At 41.7% G+C, this 19,887-nt stretch overlaps 2 protein-coding genes across 2 annotated transcripts; both read left to right on the forward strand.

Moving 5' to 3' along the window:
- The first annotated feature begins 670 nt into the window (after positions 1–670).
- On the forward strand, positions 671–5,046 carry LOC133984911 (trace amine-associated receptor 8a-like). Its single transcript, XM_062424422.1, has 3 exons — positions 671–843; positions 1,330–1,656; positions 4,971–5,046. The coding sequence occupies exons 1-3, from the start codon at positions 671–673 to the stop codon at positions 5,035–5,037; spliced, it is 567 nt and encodes a 188-aa protein (XP_062280406.1). The 3' UTR covers positions 5,038–5,046.
- Positions 5,047–15,357: 10,311 nt separating this feature from the next.
- Positions 15,358–16,777, forward strand: LOC133985252 (trace amine-associated receptor 1-like). Its single transcript, XM_062424850.1, has 2 exons — positions 15,358–15,524; positions 15,970–16,777. The coding sequence occupies exons 1-2, from the start codon at positions 15,358–15,360 to the stop codon at positions 16,775–16,777; spliced, it is 975 nt and encodes a 324-aa protein (XP_062280834.1).
- Positions 16,778–19,887: the final 3,110 nt, after the last annotated feature.

Raw genomic sequence — 19,887 nt, forward strand, 5'->3', positions numbered from 1 at the left:
TAAACACTAGGTCTAGTGAGTATCTACTGTTGTGGGTAGGACTGTGCATATGTTGGACAAAATTGTAGCAGTTATATTGATAAATTGTTGTATTCATTCTGCTTGTGGGAACATTGGAATTGTAACCACTACTTGTAATGAGATAGGAGGATAAGTAGAACACAAATTCAATTCAGTGAAAATAGAAAGAATACATTTATAACACAAAGAAAACAATAAACAAAGATGTTACCCTTTTGCATGTTAACTTGGATTTGACCAAAATAATAGACCAACGGAAATATGACTTTTTTTCAGAGCTTTTCAAATATTAACCAAAATAAATAGATAAATTAAATTAAATTGTCCACTTTTCAGTTCTTTTGTTATCCAGGTAGTATCATATTCAGTTTAAAACTATTAAAATGTCCACATTTATTTCCTCTTCAGATGCAAATTGTTTTATTTTCCTTGCAAGCATAGTTTAGTTCAGTCAAGTCAGTAAGTTTCCTTTTTTTCAGTCAACTATGTAGGTTCAGTTCAGTTAGTAACAGAAACAAGAGGGAAAAAATGGTGAGTAGGAGGAGTTCGGTTGGGGGGTGTGCATGGGGAAAGTAAGGAAGATTAGATAAAGTTAAGAAGGGAATCAGAGGGTTGCTAGACTTCAGCAGCTGTCTGGTCACATCCTCTAATGATGGTAGAGACAATGGAACAGGTTGAGCTTTGCACTCTTCCTCTCAACACCTCCTGCATGTCAACGCTGGCTTCTCCCAAAGCCACACTCATCAGAACACTGTTGTACTGCATCGTTTTGCTCACTGTGATGCTCAACCTGTTGGTTGTCATCTCCATCTCTCATTTCAGGCACAGATACTTTTTTAAATTATTACAGCTGGTAGTGTTTAATAACAGGTAGAGTTGATGGGGCGGTTTAACTTTTAGGGAAAAGTGCTGAATATCAGTTTTCATTAAATTATGTTTTTTTTTAAATTTGGGCTGTTAGTCCACCCTGCAAACAAAAGTTTTAAGTGTGTTTTTAAAAAGTTAAAGAGGATAAAGACCTCAGTACTTAAATTTTAAATAAAACATGTAATTGTCATTTGTCTTCTCTGTATAAAGGTGTAACAATATCAGTAGTCGTGATCATCTCCATTTCCGCCAAACATAAAGTATGGATATTTTTTTCATGTAGACTTTGTTTTTTGTAATCTTGTGTCTATAAAAGTAAAATATTCTGTATTCTTACAATATTTGCTGTGATTTAACCTCATCTGCATTGTGTCGCGGATTGAATATGAGACATGTCAGGGAACTGCCACTAATCAGTACAATCATAATCTTCCTCTCCAGGCAGCTTCACACCACCACCAATGTCTTCCTCCTCTCCCTGGCTGTGTCTGACTTGCTTGTGGGTCTTGCAGTGATGCCAGCTGCAGTTGACCAGCAGTCCTGCAGGTTTCTGGACAAAATCACATGTGCTCTCTTGTTTTTGTTGGGCTTTACTCTCACTTCTTCCTCTGTTGGAAGTATGGTGCTCATATCAGTGGACCGTTATGTGGCTATTTGTGCTCCTCTGCACTATTCTTCCATGATAACACCAAAGAGAGCTAAAATCTGTGTGTCTTTGTGTTGGATCTGTTCTGTTATCTATAACGTCATAATATTAAAAGATCACTTGTCCCAAATAGATATGTTTAATCCCTGCTCCCAAGAATGTACACTTATCATAGGCTACATACCAGGTGTAGTAGACTTTATTGCCACTTTTTTTGGCCCTGTTACTGTTATCATTGTTCTCTATATTAGAGTGTTTGTGGTGGCTGTGTCACAGGCACGTGTTATGCGATCTCAAATTGTAGCTGTCAAATCAAGAACTCAAACTGTAGTTGTGAAGAAATCTGAGATGAGGGCTGCTAGAACTCTTGGCATTGTCCTACTAGTGTTTATAGTTTGTCTCTGTCCATATTACTGTCCTTTTCTAGCAGGACAGGAAATGACAGATGATGGTTCATCTGCTCAAATTTGGCTATTTTATTTTAACTCCAGTCTCAATCCTCTGATCTATGCCTTTTTCTACCCCTGGTTTAGAAAATCCATTAAAATCATTGTCAGTCTTCAAATACTGCAGCAAGATTCATGTGAGGTCAAAATAACATAGAAAATAGCCCTATACTTTATATAAACTGACTTTATTCATTAAGGTGAATTCAGTATAACTGAAGTTGGAGTGTTTTTTTTATTAACTGTACGCATCAGTTCAGATTACTTTTTAAAGAAAACACTGAAACCACAGTGTTGTTGGAAAAGACAGTAAAGACTACCTGAATAGGTTATCGTACAGTTAATTTTTTTGTACATTAAAAACAGAACATCTGCTGTATATATATAATGAATTAGGTTCTATAGTAGCTTAAATATTACAAATAGAAATGCATTATTTTGCTATAAATCTACTGAATGGCCAAATTATGATTTGTGTAATTTGGACGTTATTAACATACTGGAAGTTGTGCATATGCATTATACAGGTACCTATACTGTAATTCTTAAAAGTATGGCATACAAAAATGATTCTAGTTTGCTAAATTTAATGATGTGTTGTATCCAGACCAGACTCTGTGTAATCATTTTCATTTAATCTGACCTTTTATTACTCAAGAAAACCCAGAAATTATACTGATAATTTTAAAGCAACAAAAAGACTAAGAATACTAAAAGATTTTTCACAGAAACTTTATTGTTAACAAACACCCACAGCTGTAGTTTGCAGTGCAGGTTTCCTGTTACTAAAGGGAAATGAGGTAATGGCCTTTCACTCTCCATGATCCTGTCTGTTTAATGGTCTGCCTAATAATTAAACATAACGTTGTCATGTCAATAAACATTTAACAACTTTCTGTGTGTCATACATGATTTCGATGGACTTCTGATATTGAAACTCACAATGTTCTTCACCTTGTAGAAATGCATTGTCAAAATTAGAAAATTAATAAACAACATACCATGATTCCTTAAATTATCAGTTCAACACTACACAAACAGGCACACACACTGAAGTTTGTAAAATTGTCAACTCTGATTTTTTATACAGAGGGGTCTTTTAATGTTTCAAATATTGTCTTGTCTAACCTAACACTCTGCAGTTCACAAACTGAGAAGTCATATATTACATCACAAAGAAAATACTGCATTGCTTTATACATTTTGCTTGATAAATTAGCAGTTTATTTGTTTACACTACTTTTAGTTTAATAATCAACCAGATAATGTAATAACCTACCTTAAAAAAATAGAACTATTTATGAAAAATATAATTTCAGCAATACTTTGTCAGACAGCTATAATGCCACATGCTGCTATGATACCAGCCACAGTTGTGAGAGTGAGTAGTTCATTACCAGGACTGTTGGTGGATGCATTGAGCATTAACTGTACAAATAAAGATGAGGAAGTAGGATTTGGGGAGTAAATGATGAAATGGGGTAGAGAGTTGGTGAGTTGGAGGAGTGCTGGGGGAGGGGAGGGGGTGTTAAAGGAATCATGGGGAAGATAATTGTTAAATAACTGAAGTCATTAAGAGGTAAATCAGAGGGCTGCAAGACCTCAGCAGCTTTCTCGTCACATCCTCTGACAATGTTGGACAGACTGGACCAAGTTGAGCTCTGCACCCCTTCCCTCAACACCTCCTGCATGTCAACACTGGTTTCGCCCAAAGACACATTCATCAAAGCATTGTTGTACTGCATTGCTGTGCTTACTGCAATGCTCAACCTGTTGGTTGTCATCTCCATCTCTCATTTCAGGCACAGATACTTTTCTTGAATTATTACAGCTGGTAGTATGTAATAACAGGTATAGGTGTTGGGGCGTGTTGTTTTAAAAAAAAAAAAATCCTTTGGTATTAAACCAACTTTGGCTTTTAGTCAACCCTGCAAACAAGCTTTTTGAATGTGTTTTTAAAAAGCTAAACAGGATGAAGAAATCAGTACTTAAGTGGGAAAAAAAACTCATTTAGCTTCTCTGCATAATGGTGTCACAATAGAGGTAGTCATGATCATCTCCAATTCTGCTAAACTGAAAGAGTAGCTATAGATTTTTTTTGTATGTAGGTTTTCATGTAATTGTGTCTATATAGATTAAATGTTGTGTATCCTCACAGTATTTGCTGATCTGCACTGTGTTATGGACTGAATATGAGGCATGTCAGTAAACTGCCACTAATCAGTACAATCATGATCTTCCTCTCCAGGCAGCTTCATACCACCACCAACATCTTCCTCCTCTCCCTGGCTGTGTCTGACTTGCTTGTGGGTGTTGCACTGATGCCAACTGAAATTGCCCTGCAATCCTGCTGGTTTCCAGGGAAAATCACATGTGCTCTCTTGTTTTTGCTGGCCTTTATCCTTGTCTCTTCGTCTGTTGGAAGTATGGTGCTCATATCAGTGGACCGTTATGTGGCTATTTGTGCTCCTCTGCACTATTCTTCCATGATAACAACAAAGAGAGCTAAAATCTGTGTGTCTTTGTGTTGGATCTGTTCTGTTATCTACAATGTCATAATGGTAAAAGATCACTTGTCACAAATAGATATGTTCAATCCCTGCTCCCAAGAATGTACAGTTTTCATAAGCTACATATCAGGACTAGTAGACTTTATTGTCATTTTTTTTCGGCCCTGTTACTGTTATCATAGTTCTCTATATGAGAGTGTTTGTGGTGGCTGTGTCACAGGCACGTGTTATGCGATCTCAAATTGTAGCTGTCAAATCAAGAACTCTGACTGTAGTTGTGAAGAAATCTGAGATGAGGGCTGCTAGAACTCTTGGCATTGTCCTACTTGTGTTTATAGTTTGTCTCTGTCCATATTACGGTCCTTTTCTAGCAGCAGAGGACATGACAGCTGATGGCTCATCTGCTCAAAGTTGGCTATTTTCTTGTAACTCCACATTAAATCCTGTCATCTATGCCTTTTTCTACCCCTGGTTTAGAAGAGCCATTAAACTCATTGTCAGCCTTCGAATACTGCAGCCAGGTTCCTGTAAGACAAAGATAATGTAGAAAATAGCCATATACTGTATATACGTTTTTTAACAGTGAAACCACAGTATTGTGACATACAGTGAATATATTAAGTTAGGAAAGACAGCAAAAAGACATATAAAGATTTTCAATTACATAAAAAAACAACTATGCTAGGTTTGATGTTACTCTATTTTAAAAACAGAACAATATCTGCTGTATATAAAATGAATGGCGTTCTGTAGTATCTTAAAAATTGTAAAGAAAAAGAAAAAATGCATTATTTGGTTAAAGTCTACTGAATGGCTAAATATATTGAATGTCTCGATTTGTGTAATTTGCACATATGTTATTAACATACTGGAAGTTGTGCATATGCATTATACAGGTACCTATACTGTAATTCATAAAAGTATGGTATACAAAAAAGACTTAAACAATATGACACTACTGTTTTCAATTTGCAATTAAAGTATGTTATACACATGACTGTTGATGATCCCTGACAAACAGCATGATCATGTAGAAATGAATAAAATTGATAAGTTTCCAAAGCTGTGTGACATCTTGTTCTGGACTCCCCAGAAATTATACTGATAATTTTAAAGCAACGAAAAGATGAAGAATACTAAATGATGTTTCACAGAAACCTTATTGTTAACAAACAGCCACAGCTGTAGGTTGCAGTGCAGGTTTCCTGATAGAAAAAGGGAAATGAGTAATGGCCTTTCACTCTTCATGATCCTGTCTGTTTAATGCTCTGCCTAATAATCAAACATGACATTGACATGTTAATAAAAAGTTAACAACTTTCTCTGCATCATACTTAATTTTGATGGACTTCTGAAATTGAAACTCACAATGTTCTTCACCTTGTAGATGTACATTTTAAAAATGATAAAATCAATAGATAACATGCCACGATTCCTTAAATGATCAGTTTGATACTACAAAAACAGGCACAAACACTGAAGTTTGAAAGAAAACTTTCCACATTGCTGTTTATACAGAGGGGCCTTTTAATGTTCGGAGTGTCTATTTGCACCCCTAATACAAATAGCCTTGGCCACACATCTGAGTTATTTGCACCCTAGACGTATAACAATGTGAAAACATGGCAGACATTCATATTCCACGCCAGCAGAAAAGGGCGAATTTAGAAAGGTTTCATCTCTAATGTTTGTTCTTAAGACATTTCTGGTGGGAAAGTTGTATTATATTTTCATAATCTTTCCTCTGTGAATGCATACAAGCGTCAGTTTGTCAGTTAAAAAATATTTGTCGCCAATATTTATCTTCCGTATTAGCAAACATATTGGGCTGTCACATCACTATGTAGGACCGAAGCGGTGGAGTAATCGGTAGCGTGTCCGTCATTAGTGAAGGAGACACGAGTTTGAATCTTTGCAGCAGTTACATATTGATAATGTTTTTAGCGGAAAAACTGCTGAATTTTCATGACTTTGTTAAAGAAATGCATACAACCCGAAAATATCTGAATTTACAACCTTCAGTTTGTTATATGATGGAAATCAAATCTTGACAGACAAGTCAATGGTTGCCATGTATACCAAATACATTTCAGACCTCTCAAGTCTCAAGCATTGGCACATGCATTTCAAGCTGCTCTCACGCTCACACGCCACACCTGACATTTTCTCACACCGAGAAGTGATAGCTCTCACCGGACATAAATTATTATGATATACAGAAGAGAACAGCAACGTATATTTATCCAGATACGGGAGTCTTCCGCATATCTCCAGACGCTCCCTCCGACAGTCAGTCCTGCATGCTACAAATAGCATTTACTCCTAATTGTACTGGGGTGCAAATAGCATTCATTGATATTTGCACCAAGACGGGTGCAAATAAAACACTTTGCTATATATACCAGGGTACAAATAGCATCAACTTCTAATTGTACTGGGATGCAAATAGCATTCATTGATATTTGCACCAGGGGTAGCCATTTGTGATCAATATAATTTCAGCAATACTTTGTCAAACACCTATGCTGCTATGATACCAGCCATAGTTATGAGAGTGAGTGGTTCATTGCCAGGACTGTTGGTGGATGCGTTAAGGCAGTGTTCTAGTAAGACCTCGTAACAGTAGTCCATTTCCTGTTTAATTGCAACAGAAACGTCACCTGGAATCTGTATTTAAGGTTGCTTCACAAGGTGTGCATACCAAAGAGGAATTCGTTTTTAACCAATCCAAAACCTTCATTAGTGCATGGAGTGAGCAAAGTTTCAATTGTGCAGCCCACCTCCTTGCTCTGAATGATTGGTAAGGTCTAACACATGACCAACAGCAGCACTTTCTTACTCTGCTGACCAAAATATCAGCAGTTTTTGCAGCCAATGATGAGGACTTTAGACACACAAGTGTCAGGGCCCGTTAGGGCCTGTTAGGGTTTTAGTTGATTTTCTGTTCTTGTTGTGCCACTTCCTGTTTTATTTTGAAGTCCTTGTCTTACCCCTGTCTTCCTGTCAAGTTTCCCGCCTGTGTGATTGCTTTCCCCTCCCTAATGTGTTTCACCTGTGTCTAGTTGTCTTCCCCCTCCTTGTGTATTTAAGCCGTGTGTCCCCTCCCCTCTGTGCCAGATCGTCTTGTCCTTAGAGTCAGAGTTCCAGCGTATTATTTCCTTGAGTATCTCCCTGTGTATGACCAGCATTTGATCCGTGACCTAGATTATAGCCAGCCGATTACCTGTACCTTCGCCTATTCTACTGCCTGCCTGTTTTTGACCCCTGCCTGTAATAAACGACTCTGATTAGGCCTGAGCCCTCCGGTTCCTCGTTTGTGTCCCGATCTGTACCTGATAGTACGATCTGGCCAAACATGGACGCAACGGAATCGGACCAGATCCGCACCGCGCTGAGGGCACAGGGACAGAAACTGTTTGAGCAAGACCAGCAGTTTGCCCGCCTTCATCATGACCTGGCCGAGGTCACCTCCCGCTCTGAGGAGCAGTGTGCTACAGTCTCGGCTCAACTCGCCCACGTCATCGATCAGCTTCAGAGACTGACAACCACCACCTCCGCTGAACCACCTGCCGCTGCTCCTGACGAGCCTGATCAGGCCAATCTCCCTGAGCTCCGCTCCCTCAGACTGTCCAGCCCGGAACGCTTCTCCGGGGACTCAGGTGACTGCCGTCCATTCCTCACCCAGTGCGAGCTCCATTTTGAATTTCAGGCTAAGGTCTTCCCCTCTGACAGAGCTAAGATAGCGTTCATCATGTCTTACCTGTCCGGGAGAGCCAACGCCTGGGCCACCTCAGAATGGAGTCGTGACTCAGCTGTGTGTTATTCACTGCCCCTTTTCCTAGAGACTTTCAAACAGATCTTCCACTCTGCCACCCCCGGTCGAGAGGCAGCCAAGGCACTAGTCAGCATTAAGCAGACGGTCAGTCATGGACTACGCCATTGAGTTTCGTACCCTGGCTGCTGATAGTGGCTGGAACCAGCCGGCCCTGGTAGATGCTTTTCACCAGGGTTTGTCGGAACGTCTCAAGGACCATCTCGCTCCCCTGGACCTCCCCTCCGAGATCGACGCCTTGGTGTCCCTGGCTTCTCGGATAGACCAGAGGCTCCTGGACCACCAGCGAGGCAGACCATCTCCTCCTCCCTACAGGCCACCTGCTCTCAGGTCCACGGAACTTCCCCTTTCCCCAGAAGACCACATCGCGTCGACAACTTCTCCTGAGCCTGTGCAGATTGGGCAGACCAGGCTGACCCCCGCTGAGAGGCAGCGCAGATTCCTCGAGGGCCGGTGCATCTACTGCGCTCAGTTGGGCCATGTGATAGCTCACTGTCCGGTTCGGGTTTCCAGGCCTTCCAATGCTCCAACGTCTCTGGTGAGTGCTACACAGTTAACTTCCCAAACACACCGCCAGCTAACTGACTTAGCACTCACCTCAGACACCACCTCCATCTCGGTAAAGGCATTAGTAGACTCTGGGGCTGACACAAACCTTATGAGCTCCAAGCTAGCAGACCAGCTAGGTCTAGCGACTGTTCCCCTTGAGAAGCCCCTATCTGCCACAGCCCTGGATGGCAGGCTCATGAGTCTGGTCACACATGAAACACCACCAGTTGCACTCACCTTTTCAGATGGCCGCTCTGAACAACTCACCTTCCACCTGTTCCGCTCAGTCACTCTCCCCCTCATTCTCGGCTACCCTTGGCTGGTTAGTCACAATCCCCACATGGATTGGGCATCTGGTAATGTGTTGGGTTGGGGACCCGACTGTAAGGAAAACTGTTTCCCCAGTCTCACCCAAAGCTCCCCGTCACCTGAACTGTCCCTCTCTGACTTCGCCCCTGATGTTAGCCTGGTGCCTGAGTGCTACCATGATATAAGAGAAGTCTTCAGTAAGTCTAAGGCTCTATCTCTTCCTCCCCACAGGGAAGGTGACTGCGCCATTGATCTCCTACCTGGTGCTCTATCCCTAAAGGTCGTCTGACTGCCATGGAGGAATACATCACGGCCTCCCTGCAAGCAGGCTCGATTCGTCCTTCCTCATCGCCTACAGGCGCAGGGTTTTTCTTTGTCGAGAAAAAAGACAAGACACTCAGACCTTGTATTGATTACACCCACCTTAATGATATTACAATAAAGAACAGGTACCCACTTCCACTCATTGCCTCCGCCTTTGATCTTCTTCAGGGTTCCCAGGTTTATACCAAACTAGACCTTCGCAATGCCTATCACCTGGTCCGGATTCGAGAGGGGGATGAGTGGAAAACAGCCTTCAACACCCCCGTTGGCCATTATGAATATTTAGTCATGCCTTTCGGTCTCACCAATGCCCCTGCAGTTTTCCAGTCTCTGATCAACGAAGCCCTCCGAGAATTCCTTAACAAAGATGTTTTCGTGTACATAGATGATATTTTGATACATTCTCGAAATATGAACGAACATGTAGCCACGGTCAGAAAGGTTCTGACTCGTCTGTTGGAAAATGGACTATATGTGAAGGCTGAAAAGTGTGAATTTCACAAGAGCCAGGTGACCTTCTTAGGTTACATCATCTCCAGCGGTCAGGTCAAGATGGATCCTTCAAAGGTACAGGATGTACTTAATTGGCCTTCCCCCACAGGTCGTAAAGAGTTGCAACGCTTCCTGGGGTTCGCCAACTTCTATAGGAAGTTCATTAAGGGGTTCAGCTCTGTAGCCGCCCCCCTCCATGCTCTAACCTCTTCCAAGTCTGTCTTTCAGTGGTCTCCGCCTGCAGAGGAGGCCTTCCAGCGCCTGAAGAAATCCTTCGCAGCAGCCCCGGTCCTCACCTTGCCCGACCCCGCCGAACAATTCATTGTTGAGGTGGACGCCTCGGATATGGGGGTTGGTGCTGTCCTGTCCCAGAGGTTGGGTAAGGATGGAAAGATTCATCCATATGCTTACCTCTCTAGAAAACTGTCCCCTGCAGAAAGAAATTATGCTGTGGGGGACCGGGAGCTGCTGGCGGTTAAAGTGGCGCTGGAAGAATGGAGACACTGGCTGGAGGGGGCGGCCCTCCCGATCCTGATCTGGACCGACCACAAGAACCTGCAGTACATCAAGTCTGCCAAGAGGCTAAATCCACGTCAGGCCAGGTGGGCAATGTTCTTCTCCCGCTTCAATTTTGTCTTGTCTTACAGACCCGGTTCTAAAAACAAGAAGCCTGACTCCCTCTCCAGAATCTTCTCCCATGATGATGCAGAGGGAAAAGAGACCCCCATTGTGCCCCCAGAACGGGTTCTGGGAGCCTTCACATGGAATGTGGAAACTAAGGTCATCGAAGCCAACCGCCGCAACCCTGCTCCGGCTCCTCCTCCGCCAAACCGGCTTTTTGTACCACCAAATCTCCGGAGTGAAGTTATTCGGTGGGGACACTCATCCCCCTTATCATGCCATCCTTGGGTTAAACGTACATTGTTTCGCCTGGCCGAAAGGTTTTGGTGGCCAGAGATAAAGAAGGATGTCTGTGAATTTGTCTCTGCTTGCGCTGTGTGTTCCCAACAGAAGTCATCTAATGCTCCCCCTGCTGGTCTCCTTCATCCTCTGCCCATACCTCATCGCCCCTGGTCGGACATCTCCATAGACTTTGTCACAGGTTTGCCAGACTCCCAGGGTCATACTGTTGTCCTCACCACTGTTGACAGGTTTCCCAAAATGGTGAAATTCATTCCTCTCCCCAAACTCCCATCCGCCAAAGAAACTGCTGAGGTTTTGTTAAGGAGGGTATTCAAAGATTTTGGGTTCCCACAAACCATCCTGTCCGACCGGGGGCCCCAATTCATAGCACAATTCTGGAGGGCTTTCTGTGAGCTAATTGGGGCTAAAGCTAATCTGACTTCTGGTTATCACCCCCAGAGCAACGGCCAGACGGAGAGGGTAAACCAACAATTGGAGGCTGGTTTGCGCTGTCTCACCTCCCAGAATCCCTGCAATTGGTCCAAGTCCCTACCTTGGGTTGAGTTTGCACACAACACCCTGTCCTCTTCATCCTCCGGCTTAACCCCCTTCCAAGTGGTTTTCGGTTATCAACCTCCTCTCTTCAGAGCTCTGGAGAGAGATGTTTCGGTGCCATCCGCTGTTGCCCTAGTCCGTCGGTGCCGAGGCATGTGGGCCCGTGCAAGGGAAGCTCTCCTGAAAACCTCCCAGTCCTACAAGAAGTCTGCCGACCGCCGCCGCCGCCCTGCTCCAGACTACGCTCCTGGTCAGAAGGTGTGGCTATCCTCCCGTGGTCTCCCTCTCCGAGTCCAGTGCCGTAAGTTGTCTCCAAGATTTATTGGACCGTTCCCCATCTCAAAGATCATTAACCGTTCTGCTGTCAGACTGCAGCTTCCCAGGTCCTCCAAGATCCACTCCACTTTCCATGTCAGCTGCATTAAGCCTTTCAAGGAGAGCCCACTTGTCCCAGCCACCAGACCCCCTCCTCCCCCCCGGCTCGTTGGTGGGGGCCCGGTGTACACCGTGAAGAAGCTGCTGGCGGTCAGGCGGCGGGGCCGGGGCCTGCAGTATCTTGTGGACTGGGAGGGATACGGCCCGGAGGAAAGATCCTGGGTGCCCTCTCGCCATATCGTGGACCCCCACCTCATTAGGGACTTTCACCGTTCCCAAGGTCCTGGGCCGCCGGGTGTCGGCCCTAGGGGGGGGGGGGGGTACTGTCAGGGCCCGTTAGGGCCTGTTAGGGTTTTAGTTGATTTTCTGTTCTTGTTGTGCCACTTCCTGTTTTATTTTGAAGTCCTTGTCTTACCCCTGTCTTCCTGTCAAGTTTCCCGCCTGTGTGATTGCTTTCCCCTCCCTAATGTGTTTCACCTGTGTCTAGTTGTCTTCCCCCTCCTTGTGTATTTAAGCCGTGTCTCCCCTCCCCTCTGTGCCAGATCGTCTTGTCCTTAGAGTCAGAGTTCCAGCGTATTATTTCCTTGAGTATCTCCCTGTGTATGACCAGCTTTTGATCCGTGACCTAGATTATAGCCAGCCGATTACCTGTACCTTCGCCTATTCTACTGCCTGCCTGTTTTTCACCCCTGCCTGTAATAAACGACTCTGATTCAGCCTGAGCCCTCCGGTTCCTCGTTTGTGTCCCGATCTGTACCTGATAACAAGAACAGTTCTTCACCAGATTCCTACTGGTAATGCCCCCCTTGAGCATGATCAGTACCAGTTGATTCCACCATCCTTGTATCCAGAGCTTCAGACCCTCCGGCAAGGGACACTGGACAGTGGGGTGTTTAGGGAGAAAGCTAGTCTATGGGCCACTCCTGTTGTCCTGGTGAAAAAGAAAGATTGAAGTTACACATTCTGTGTGCATTAACACAAACTGAGTACTTTAACTCACAAGGATGCCTTTCCACTACCAAGGACATAGGAGTCAGTCTCTGAGAAGGCTGAAAGACTCTCTTTGATACTCAACACTGGACCTGTCAAGTAGGAATTGGCAGGTCGAGTTTGATCCCTGTGAAAGAGGGCACTCCCTGCACTCACTACACCTTTTGGTCTCTTTGAGTTTGAATGTAAGCCACTTGGCTTGTGCAATGCTCCTGAGACCTTCTAGCACCTCATCCAAAGGTGCCTGGGTGATAAGGAAAATGTATACCTATTAAAATATTTGGATGATGTGATGATCTATTTCTCTTCTTTTGATAGTCCACTGCCGTATTTGGAGCAGTATTTTCAACAATTTCAATAGTACAGCCTCAATCTACAGCCCCAAAAGTGTCTTCTCTTAAGACAGGAGATGCGGTTTCTGGGCCATGTTGTCTGCAGACAGGGGGTGGCTCCAGATCCAGAAAAGACAGCAACTGAGAGAGACTGACCAGTACCAGTGACAGGGAAACAGATATACTCTTTCATGTTTTTTTTTTTCTGGTTTCTACAAACCTTTCAATCCCACTAGTGCAAAAACATTGCTCCCTTGCATAAGCTCTTTCAAGAAAAGACGTCACAGAAATCCAGTCCTGTCCAGTGGAGACAACAGTGTCAGCAGAGTTACGACCAGCTAAAACAATGCTTCCTATAAGCACCTGCATTGGTTTTAAATTGACTATGGTCTAGACTTAATTAGGGCCCAAGCACTAAAGTGCGCAGGCCCTATTGTAATCGTAGAGATTATTATATAAAACAAACGCCTTTTTGACAGCCTAAACGTGCCCCAAAACTCACAAAAATGTGCGCGCACATCAGACCCGGCGAAAAATTTGATATTTTATGGTTCACCAAAATGTCCGTCGCAAAATGGCTCAATAGCGCCCCCCTAACGAATATAAAAATGTGACAGATTGACGTACATGAATGAAATTTGTTATGTATATGTATCATGTCGAGACGCACAAAAAAGTCTATGGGGCCCATGACGTCACTCCAACAGGAAGTCGGCCATTTTTAAAAATATGTGCGATTTTATTTTAACGAAATTGTCCTAGGGATTTCATCCGACCGACTTCAAATTCACTCAGAAACATCTTCAGACATTGGAGATGAAAAGTTATTAAAATATTTTTGGTTTGGTTGCTTCGTGGTGATGTGAGAACCCATGTATCGTGTAAAGACGTACAAAAAAGTCTCTCGGACCCATATCCTCACGAGGCAAAATGGCTCAATAGCGCCCCCTAGAAAATAAAAAATAAAAATTGAGCCCCTCCCTCCAGATTGACGTAGACAAATGAAATTCGGTACATATATGTATCGTGTCAAGATGCACTAAAAAGTGTCTTGGACCCATACCCTCACGCCAACAGGAAGTCGGCCATTTTGAATAGAATTGTGACTTTGGCGCTGTTTGTTTCCATTTGACCTCTAAGATGCGTCGCGGCAAGTCTCGCTCATTAGTGGCGTGGCGAGGGAGCTTGGGCCCGGTCATCGCTGCTTGCAGCTTTAATTTTTATTTGGAATTCCATTGAAGTTATGTGGTTTGGTATTCATTAGTTTCTATTTCTTTGGTAGACAGTAGTAGCTCTATGACTGTCCTCAATGCGTCCAATGCATATATTGACAGGAAGCTAAACGCTCCAGTCCAAACAAGACTCTGGGTACTGCTTTTTGCCAGGTTTATTGATGAAGTAAAGTGTAAAACTAAAAAGAAAATAAACAAATAATAGAATCATGAGAATTACATTTCTTGAGATGCATAAATGATAAAATAAACAATTCAACATCTGTGCGTGGCACGCCATATAAAGCAAACCCTAGCATGGCTAATAGAAATAGTAACCTAAAGGGAAATACAAATGAAACATGTCACTAATAAACATGCAATGTAATGCTTTGCCACTTAAGACGTTAGCGGATGACAATAATATTCACATATAAACACGTACCGACGATGCTACTCGAACGAGATGTTTGCTGAAGTGGCTGGTTTCACTAGCTGGCAGTGTGCTATTCTGTCGCTTTTCCTCTCACTTCCTGGATAAAGTTTTTTATTGAACATTGATAAAACACCAGCCGCTAAACCAAAATCAGCCAGTAGATGGTGGTAGCGCAGTTTTTAATATCCTCATTTAAATAAAACACAGTGAAATAAATGAAATTACATAGATCAAATATTTTTTAACTGATATTCTGAATCTTATGAACTAAACAGAACAATGACGTTGATGCTACTGTTTTCTTTAACATAGTAATAGAACATTCATTCTGGCCATGTCCAGAAATATACAATTACTATACAAATAAGGATAAGGAGGTAAAACAGGACCAATAACCAATAATAGTAAATGATGAAATGGGAAAGAGAGTTGGTGAGTTGGGGGGGCGGGGTTACAAGAATCATGAGGAAAATGAGGAAGAGTTAAATAACTGATGTCATGAAGAAGTGAATCAGAGGGCTGCTAGATCTCAGCAGCTCCCTCATCACATCCTCTGACGATGGTAGAGACACTGGAACAAGTTGAGCTCTGCACTCCTCTCAACACCTCCTGCATGTCCACACTGGTTTCTCCCAAAGTCACACTCATGGAAACACTGTTGTACCCTGTCGCTGTGCTTACCGTCATTCTCAACCTGTTGGTTGTCATCTCCATCTCTCATTTCAGGCACAGATACTTTTCTTGAATTATTACAGCTGGTAGTGTTTAATAACAGGTAGAGTTGATGGGGCGGTTTAACTTTTAGGGAAAAGTGCTGAATATCAGTTTTCATTAAATTATGTTTTTTAAAATGTTGGCTGTTAGTCCACCCTGCAAAGAAGCGTTATGAGTGTGTTTTTAAAAGCTAAACAGCATAAAGATCTCAGGACTTCTCATTTGGCTTCACAATATCAGTAGTCATGATAATCTCCATTTCCGCCAAACATAAAGTATGTAGGTTTATTTTTCATGTAGACTTTGTTTTTGTAATGTTGTATCTATAAAAGTAAAATATTTTGTATTCTTACAATATTTGCTGTGATTTAACTTCATCTGCATTGTGTCGCGGATTGAATATGAGACATGTCAGGGAACTGCCACTAATCAGTAAAATCATAATCTTCCTCTCCAGGCAGCTTCATACCACCACCAATGTCTTCCTCCTCTCCCTGGCTGTATCTGACTTGCTTGTGGGTCTTGCAGTGATGCCAGCTGCAGTCGACAAGCAGTCCTGCTGGTTTCTGGACAAAATCACATGTGCTCTCTTTTTGTTGTTGACCTTTACTCTCACCTCTTCCTCTGTTGGAAGTATGGTGCTCATATCAGTGGACCGTTATGTGGCTATTTGTGCTCCTCTGCACTATTCTTCCATGATATCAACAAACAGAGCTAAAATCTGTGTGTCTTTGTGTTGGATCTGTTCTGTTATCTATAACTTCATAATATTAAAAGATCACTTGTCCCAAATAGACGTATTTAATCCCTGCTCCCAAGAATGTACAGTTTTCATAAGCTACATATCAGGACTAGTAGACTTTATTGTCACTTTTTTTGGCCCTGTTACTGTTATCATTGTTCTCTATATGAGAGTGTTTGTGGTGGCTGTGTCACAGGCACGTGTTATGCGATCTCAAATTGTAGCTGTCAAATCAAGAACTCTGACTGTAGTTGTGAAGACATCTGAGATGAGGGCTGCTAGAACTCTTGGCATTGTCCTACTTGTGTTTATAGTTTGTCTTTGTCCATATTACGGTCCTTTTCTAGCAGGAGAGGACATGACAGATGATGGCTCATCTACTCAAAGTTGGCTATTTTCTTGTAACTCAACATTAAATCCTCTGATCTATGCCTTTTTCTACCCCTGGTTTAGAAGAGCCATTAAACTCATTGTCAGCCTTCAAATATTGCAGCCAGGTTCCTGTGAGGTCAAGATAATGTAGAAAATAGATATATAACTGCATATAAACTGATTTAATTTGTTAAGCTGAATTCAATGTAATTAAAGGTGAAGTAAATGTGTTTTGTTTTTTGTTGTCAAAAAGACACATATTGAGAATATAAACTATATTTAATAAAGCAATTCCCCAGTGTAGATGATGGAGATTTACAGCTTTTGTTTACAAACCATTGAATACGTATTTATACAGTTTAATCTAGCTGTACTTTAAAAACAGAACAATATCTGATGTATATTTTTTAGATAAGGTTGTGGCCTAAATATTGCAAGAAAAATGAAATGCATTATTTGGTTTGGATAAGTCTACTGAATGGCCAAATATAATGAATCTCATAAATTCAGTAATTAAGGCCTTTTACAGCATACTGGAAGTTGTGCATGTGTTGTACAGGTACCTATAAGTCTAAGTATGGCAGACAGAAATGAGTTAACAATATGACACTACTGTGTTCAATTTTTAAATACATTTTCTTTTCCAGTTTGCTCGATGTGATGCGATATGAATGTGTTGTGTCTCTAAATGATCAAGGTCAAATTCATATTTTTATCCAGACACTGAAAAGCAATATAGATATTAAAATACCAAATAATGAAGACAGTTAAAATGAAATATTGGTTATCACAAAACAAAATACAAATATAGTCTTTTTGTGGTTCATAATTCTAGTGTTCATATATTTTATTGTTTTTACATATAAGTAATGTATTTGAAATGTTTAATTATACAATACAGTGTGGTGAACAGTGGCGTGCACAGATAGACCCTAGGTGGTGCTATAGCACCTGCCCGTTGCCCTCTGGACCAAGCAAGTGCCCTTTTGAAAGTTTTTTTTTTTTTTTTTTTTTTAACAGTGTACTGTATGTGGCCCATGTTGACATGATAATCTATAAATGCTCGACGATTAAAAGCGTGTGATAATAATAATTTTCAGTCAGCATTGTGTATACCCACTTCTAAATCCCCCCTGATGCGCACCATTCAATAGTATCTGCGAGCCAAATTGCCCATTTTTCCCTAGGATGGTGAAGCCATGACCCACGCTACTCTGCCTCTAATTGGCTAGTACACGCTGTCAATCTAATCAGTAAACTGATGAGCCAATCGGAGGCAGGGAAGGGCGGGCCATGCCGAGGTAAATATTGCTAACCTACGAATTTACTTTTACAAGTTTACTTTAAATGATTTGCCTTTAGGATATGCAATGAACCGGTAAGTTTAGGTAGATTGCTAGTTTGGGTAACTTCTGAAACATTGGACACCGAGAACAGTGCAACACAAATAATACAACATGTTGCCAGTGAGATGCAGAGCAACATGTCAGTAGCATTATAGCATCATCCTTAAATTAGCATTAGTGCATCATCATTAAATTAGCTGTCCTAATTGACGAGGCATCTTTTTTAAGTCACAAAGCTGTCATGACAGTTTCTATTAAAGCATCAATTCAAGAAGAAAGCACTTTTGAGTTTATCTGATTGATTTTGATGTGTGGAAGAGAATGATATGTGTTTGTTTTTAAATCTAAGGTGAAATATGAACAAGGATGCATTGTCAAATTCAGATCTGAAGTATTTTATTTAAATAAATATTCAAAAAATAAGTGAAACACCATGTTTGCCTCATTTATAATTTACATTCATGCAGGCTGCCTGTGTGACCATTAATACCTACCAACTGCTCCTGATCCAGTCATGTTAATTTTATAATAGTGGCACATCTGGCCCACACTATCTGTTGCTAATCAGCTGTTCAAAGAGACAGTTTACAAAAGAAACTACTGACTTGCCAAGTGAGAGAATAGGTGTCATTCCTTATTCCTTAGTCCATCCACAGTGTGGATGGACTAATAGTTCACTCACAATGCATAGTTGTCTCTCACTAGTCTGTGGGCCTGTATTGGTTTAGTAATTTCATAATCCTTCCTCCCTGAGATCAAGCAGCAGAAATGATGTTACAATGAGCAAATACTACAGACAGATTTTTGGGTAAACTAAATAGTCTTACATGTCACTGTTTCTAAAACAGGGCGTTTTTCTGGGCTGCGTTAAAAAAGGGCAAAAATTGAGAGTATACCCACTTCTCCAGGGACCACTACACCACTGATTGTAGCTTCCTAACTTGCTAAAAACCTCATGTGTGTATATTCCAGAGAACTAAGACAACAGTGATTGACTGATCAGTGCTATAGTCCAATTGAAAGGTCAATATTAACATATTGACATAAATAAATATGCAATTACATTCAACATGTAACTGTAATGTTTTTTTGTTTAAAAAAAAAAAAATCTCACACTGCTATAATAAGGCAGCCGACAGTTCCACCTGCCGCACAAAGTGCCCTTATTTTTCACTGAGCACATGCCCCCCAGAATGTCTGTGCACGCCACTGGTGGTGAATGATACTATTCACTATTAAAGTCAAATAGTCTAGACTGTTTAAAGGACCTTTTTTCCATTTTTTAACAAATGGTCTGCTTGAAAATCAAACATGAAGATGTCATGCCCATAAAATTTAACAACTTTCTCTGTGGCATACTTAATTTTGATGGACTTCTGATATTGAAACTCACAGTGTTCTTCACCATCTAGATGGTTAAAAATTACAGAATTAAAACATAACAAACCACGATTCCTTCAGTTATCAGTTTAACACTACACAAACAGGTACACAGACTTATGTAAGTGTGTAAGGAAAAATAAAATTGTCCATACTGATATTTATACAGAGGGGCCTTTTAATATTTCACAGATCAAAGTCAAAGTCGGCTTTATTTTCAATTTCTTCACATGTTAAGGCATACAAAGGAATCGAGAAGACAGGGCAGTAATAGCAGCAAAAAGTTCTGTAAGATGTATATTTTTAACAGATACAGTGCAAAAAGAACAGTCATTTAATAGCAGCAATTTCAGTCTGTGGGGGGGGGGGTTCAGCTTTCTGACAGCCTGGAGGATATCGCTGTAGGGAGTGAGGGGAGAGAGTTTAGATTTCTGACAGCCTGGTGTATGAAACTGTTTCTGAGTCTTTCGGTGCGGCCACGGAGGCTCCTATACCTCCTTCCAGAGGGTGTCGCACTCAATAGAGGTAGCTTTAC

The sequence above is a fragment of the Scomber scombrus genome, chromosome 8 (assembly GCF_963691925.1).
Source record: "Scomber scombrus chromosome 8, fScoSco1.1, whole genome shotgun sequence".
In the NCBI taxonomy this organism is placed as follows: Eukaryota; Metazoa; Chordata; class Actinopteri; order Scombriformes; family Scombridae; genus Scomber; species Scomber scombrus.

Excerpts from the sequence above, each read along its gene's own strand:
- LOC133984911 (XM_062424422.1), top strand. The coding sequence starts at position 671 with ATGATGGTAGAGACAATGGAACAGGTTGAGCTTTGCACTCTTCCTCTC. Across the intron at positions 844-1,329 it reads ATCTCCATCTCTCATTTCAG|GCAGCTTCACACCACCACCA; the intron begins GCACAGATACTT and ends CTTCCTCTCCAG. Across the intron at positions 1,657-4,970 it reads ATAATATTAAAAGATCACTT|AGCCATTAAACTCATTGTCA; the intron begins GTCCCAAATAGA and ends CTGGTTTAGAAG.
- LOC133985252 (XM_062424850.1), top strand. The coding sequence starts at position 15,358 with ATGGTAGAGACACTGGAACAAGTTGAGCTCTGCACTCCTCTCAACACC. Across the intron at positions 15,525-15,969 it reads ATCTCCATCTCTCATTTCAG|GCAGCTTCATACCACCACCA; the intron begins GCACAGATACTT and ends CTTCCTCTCCAG.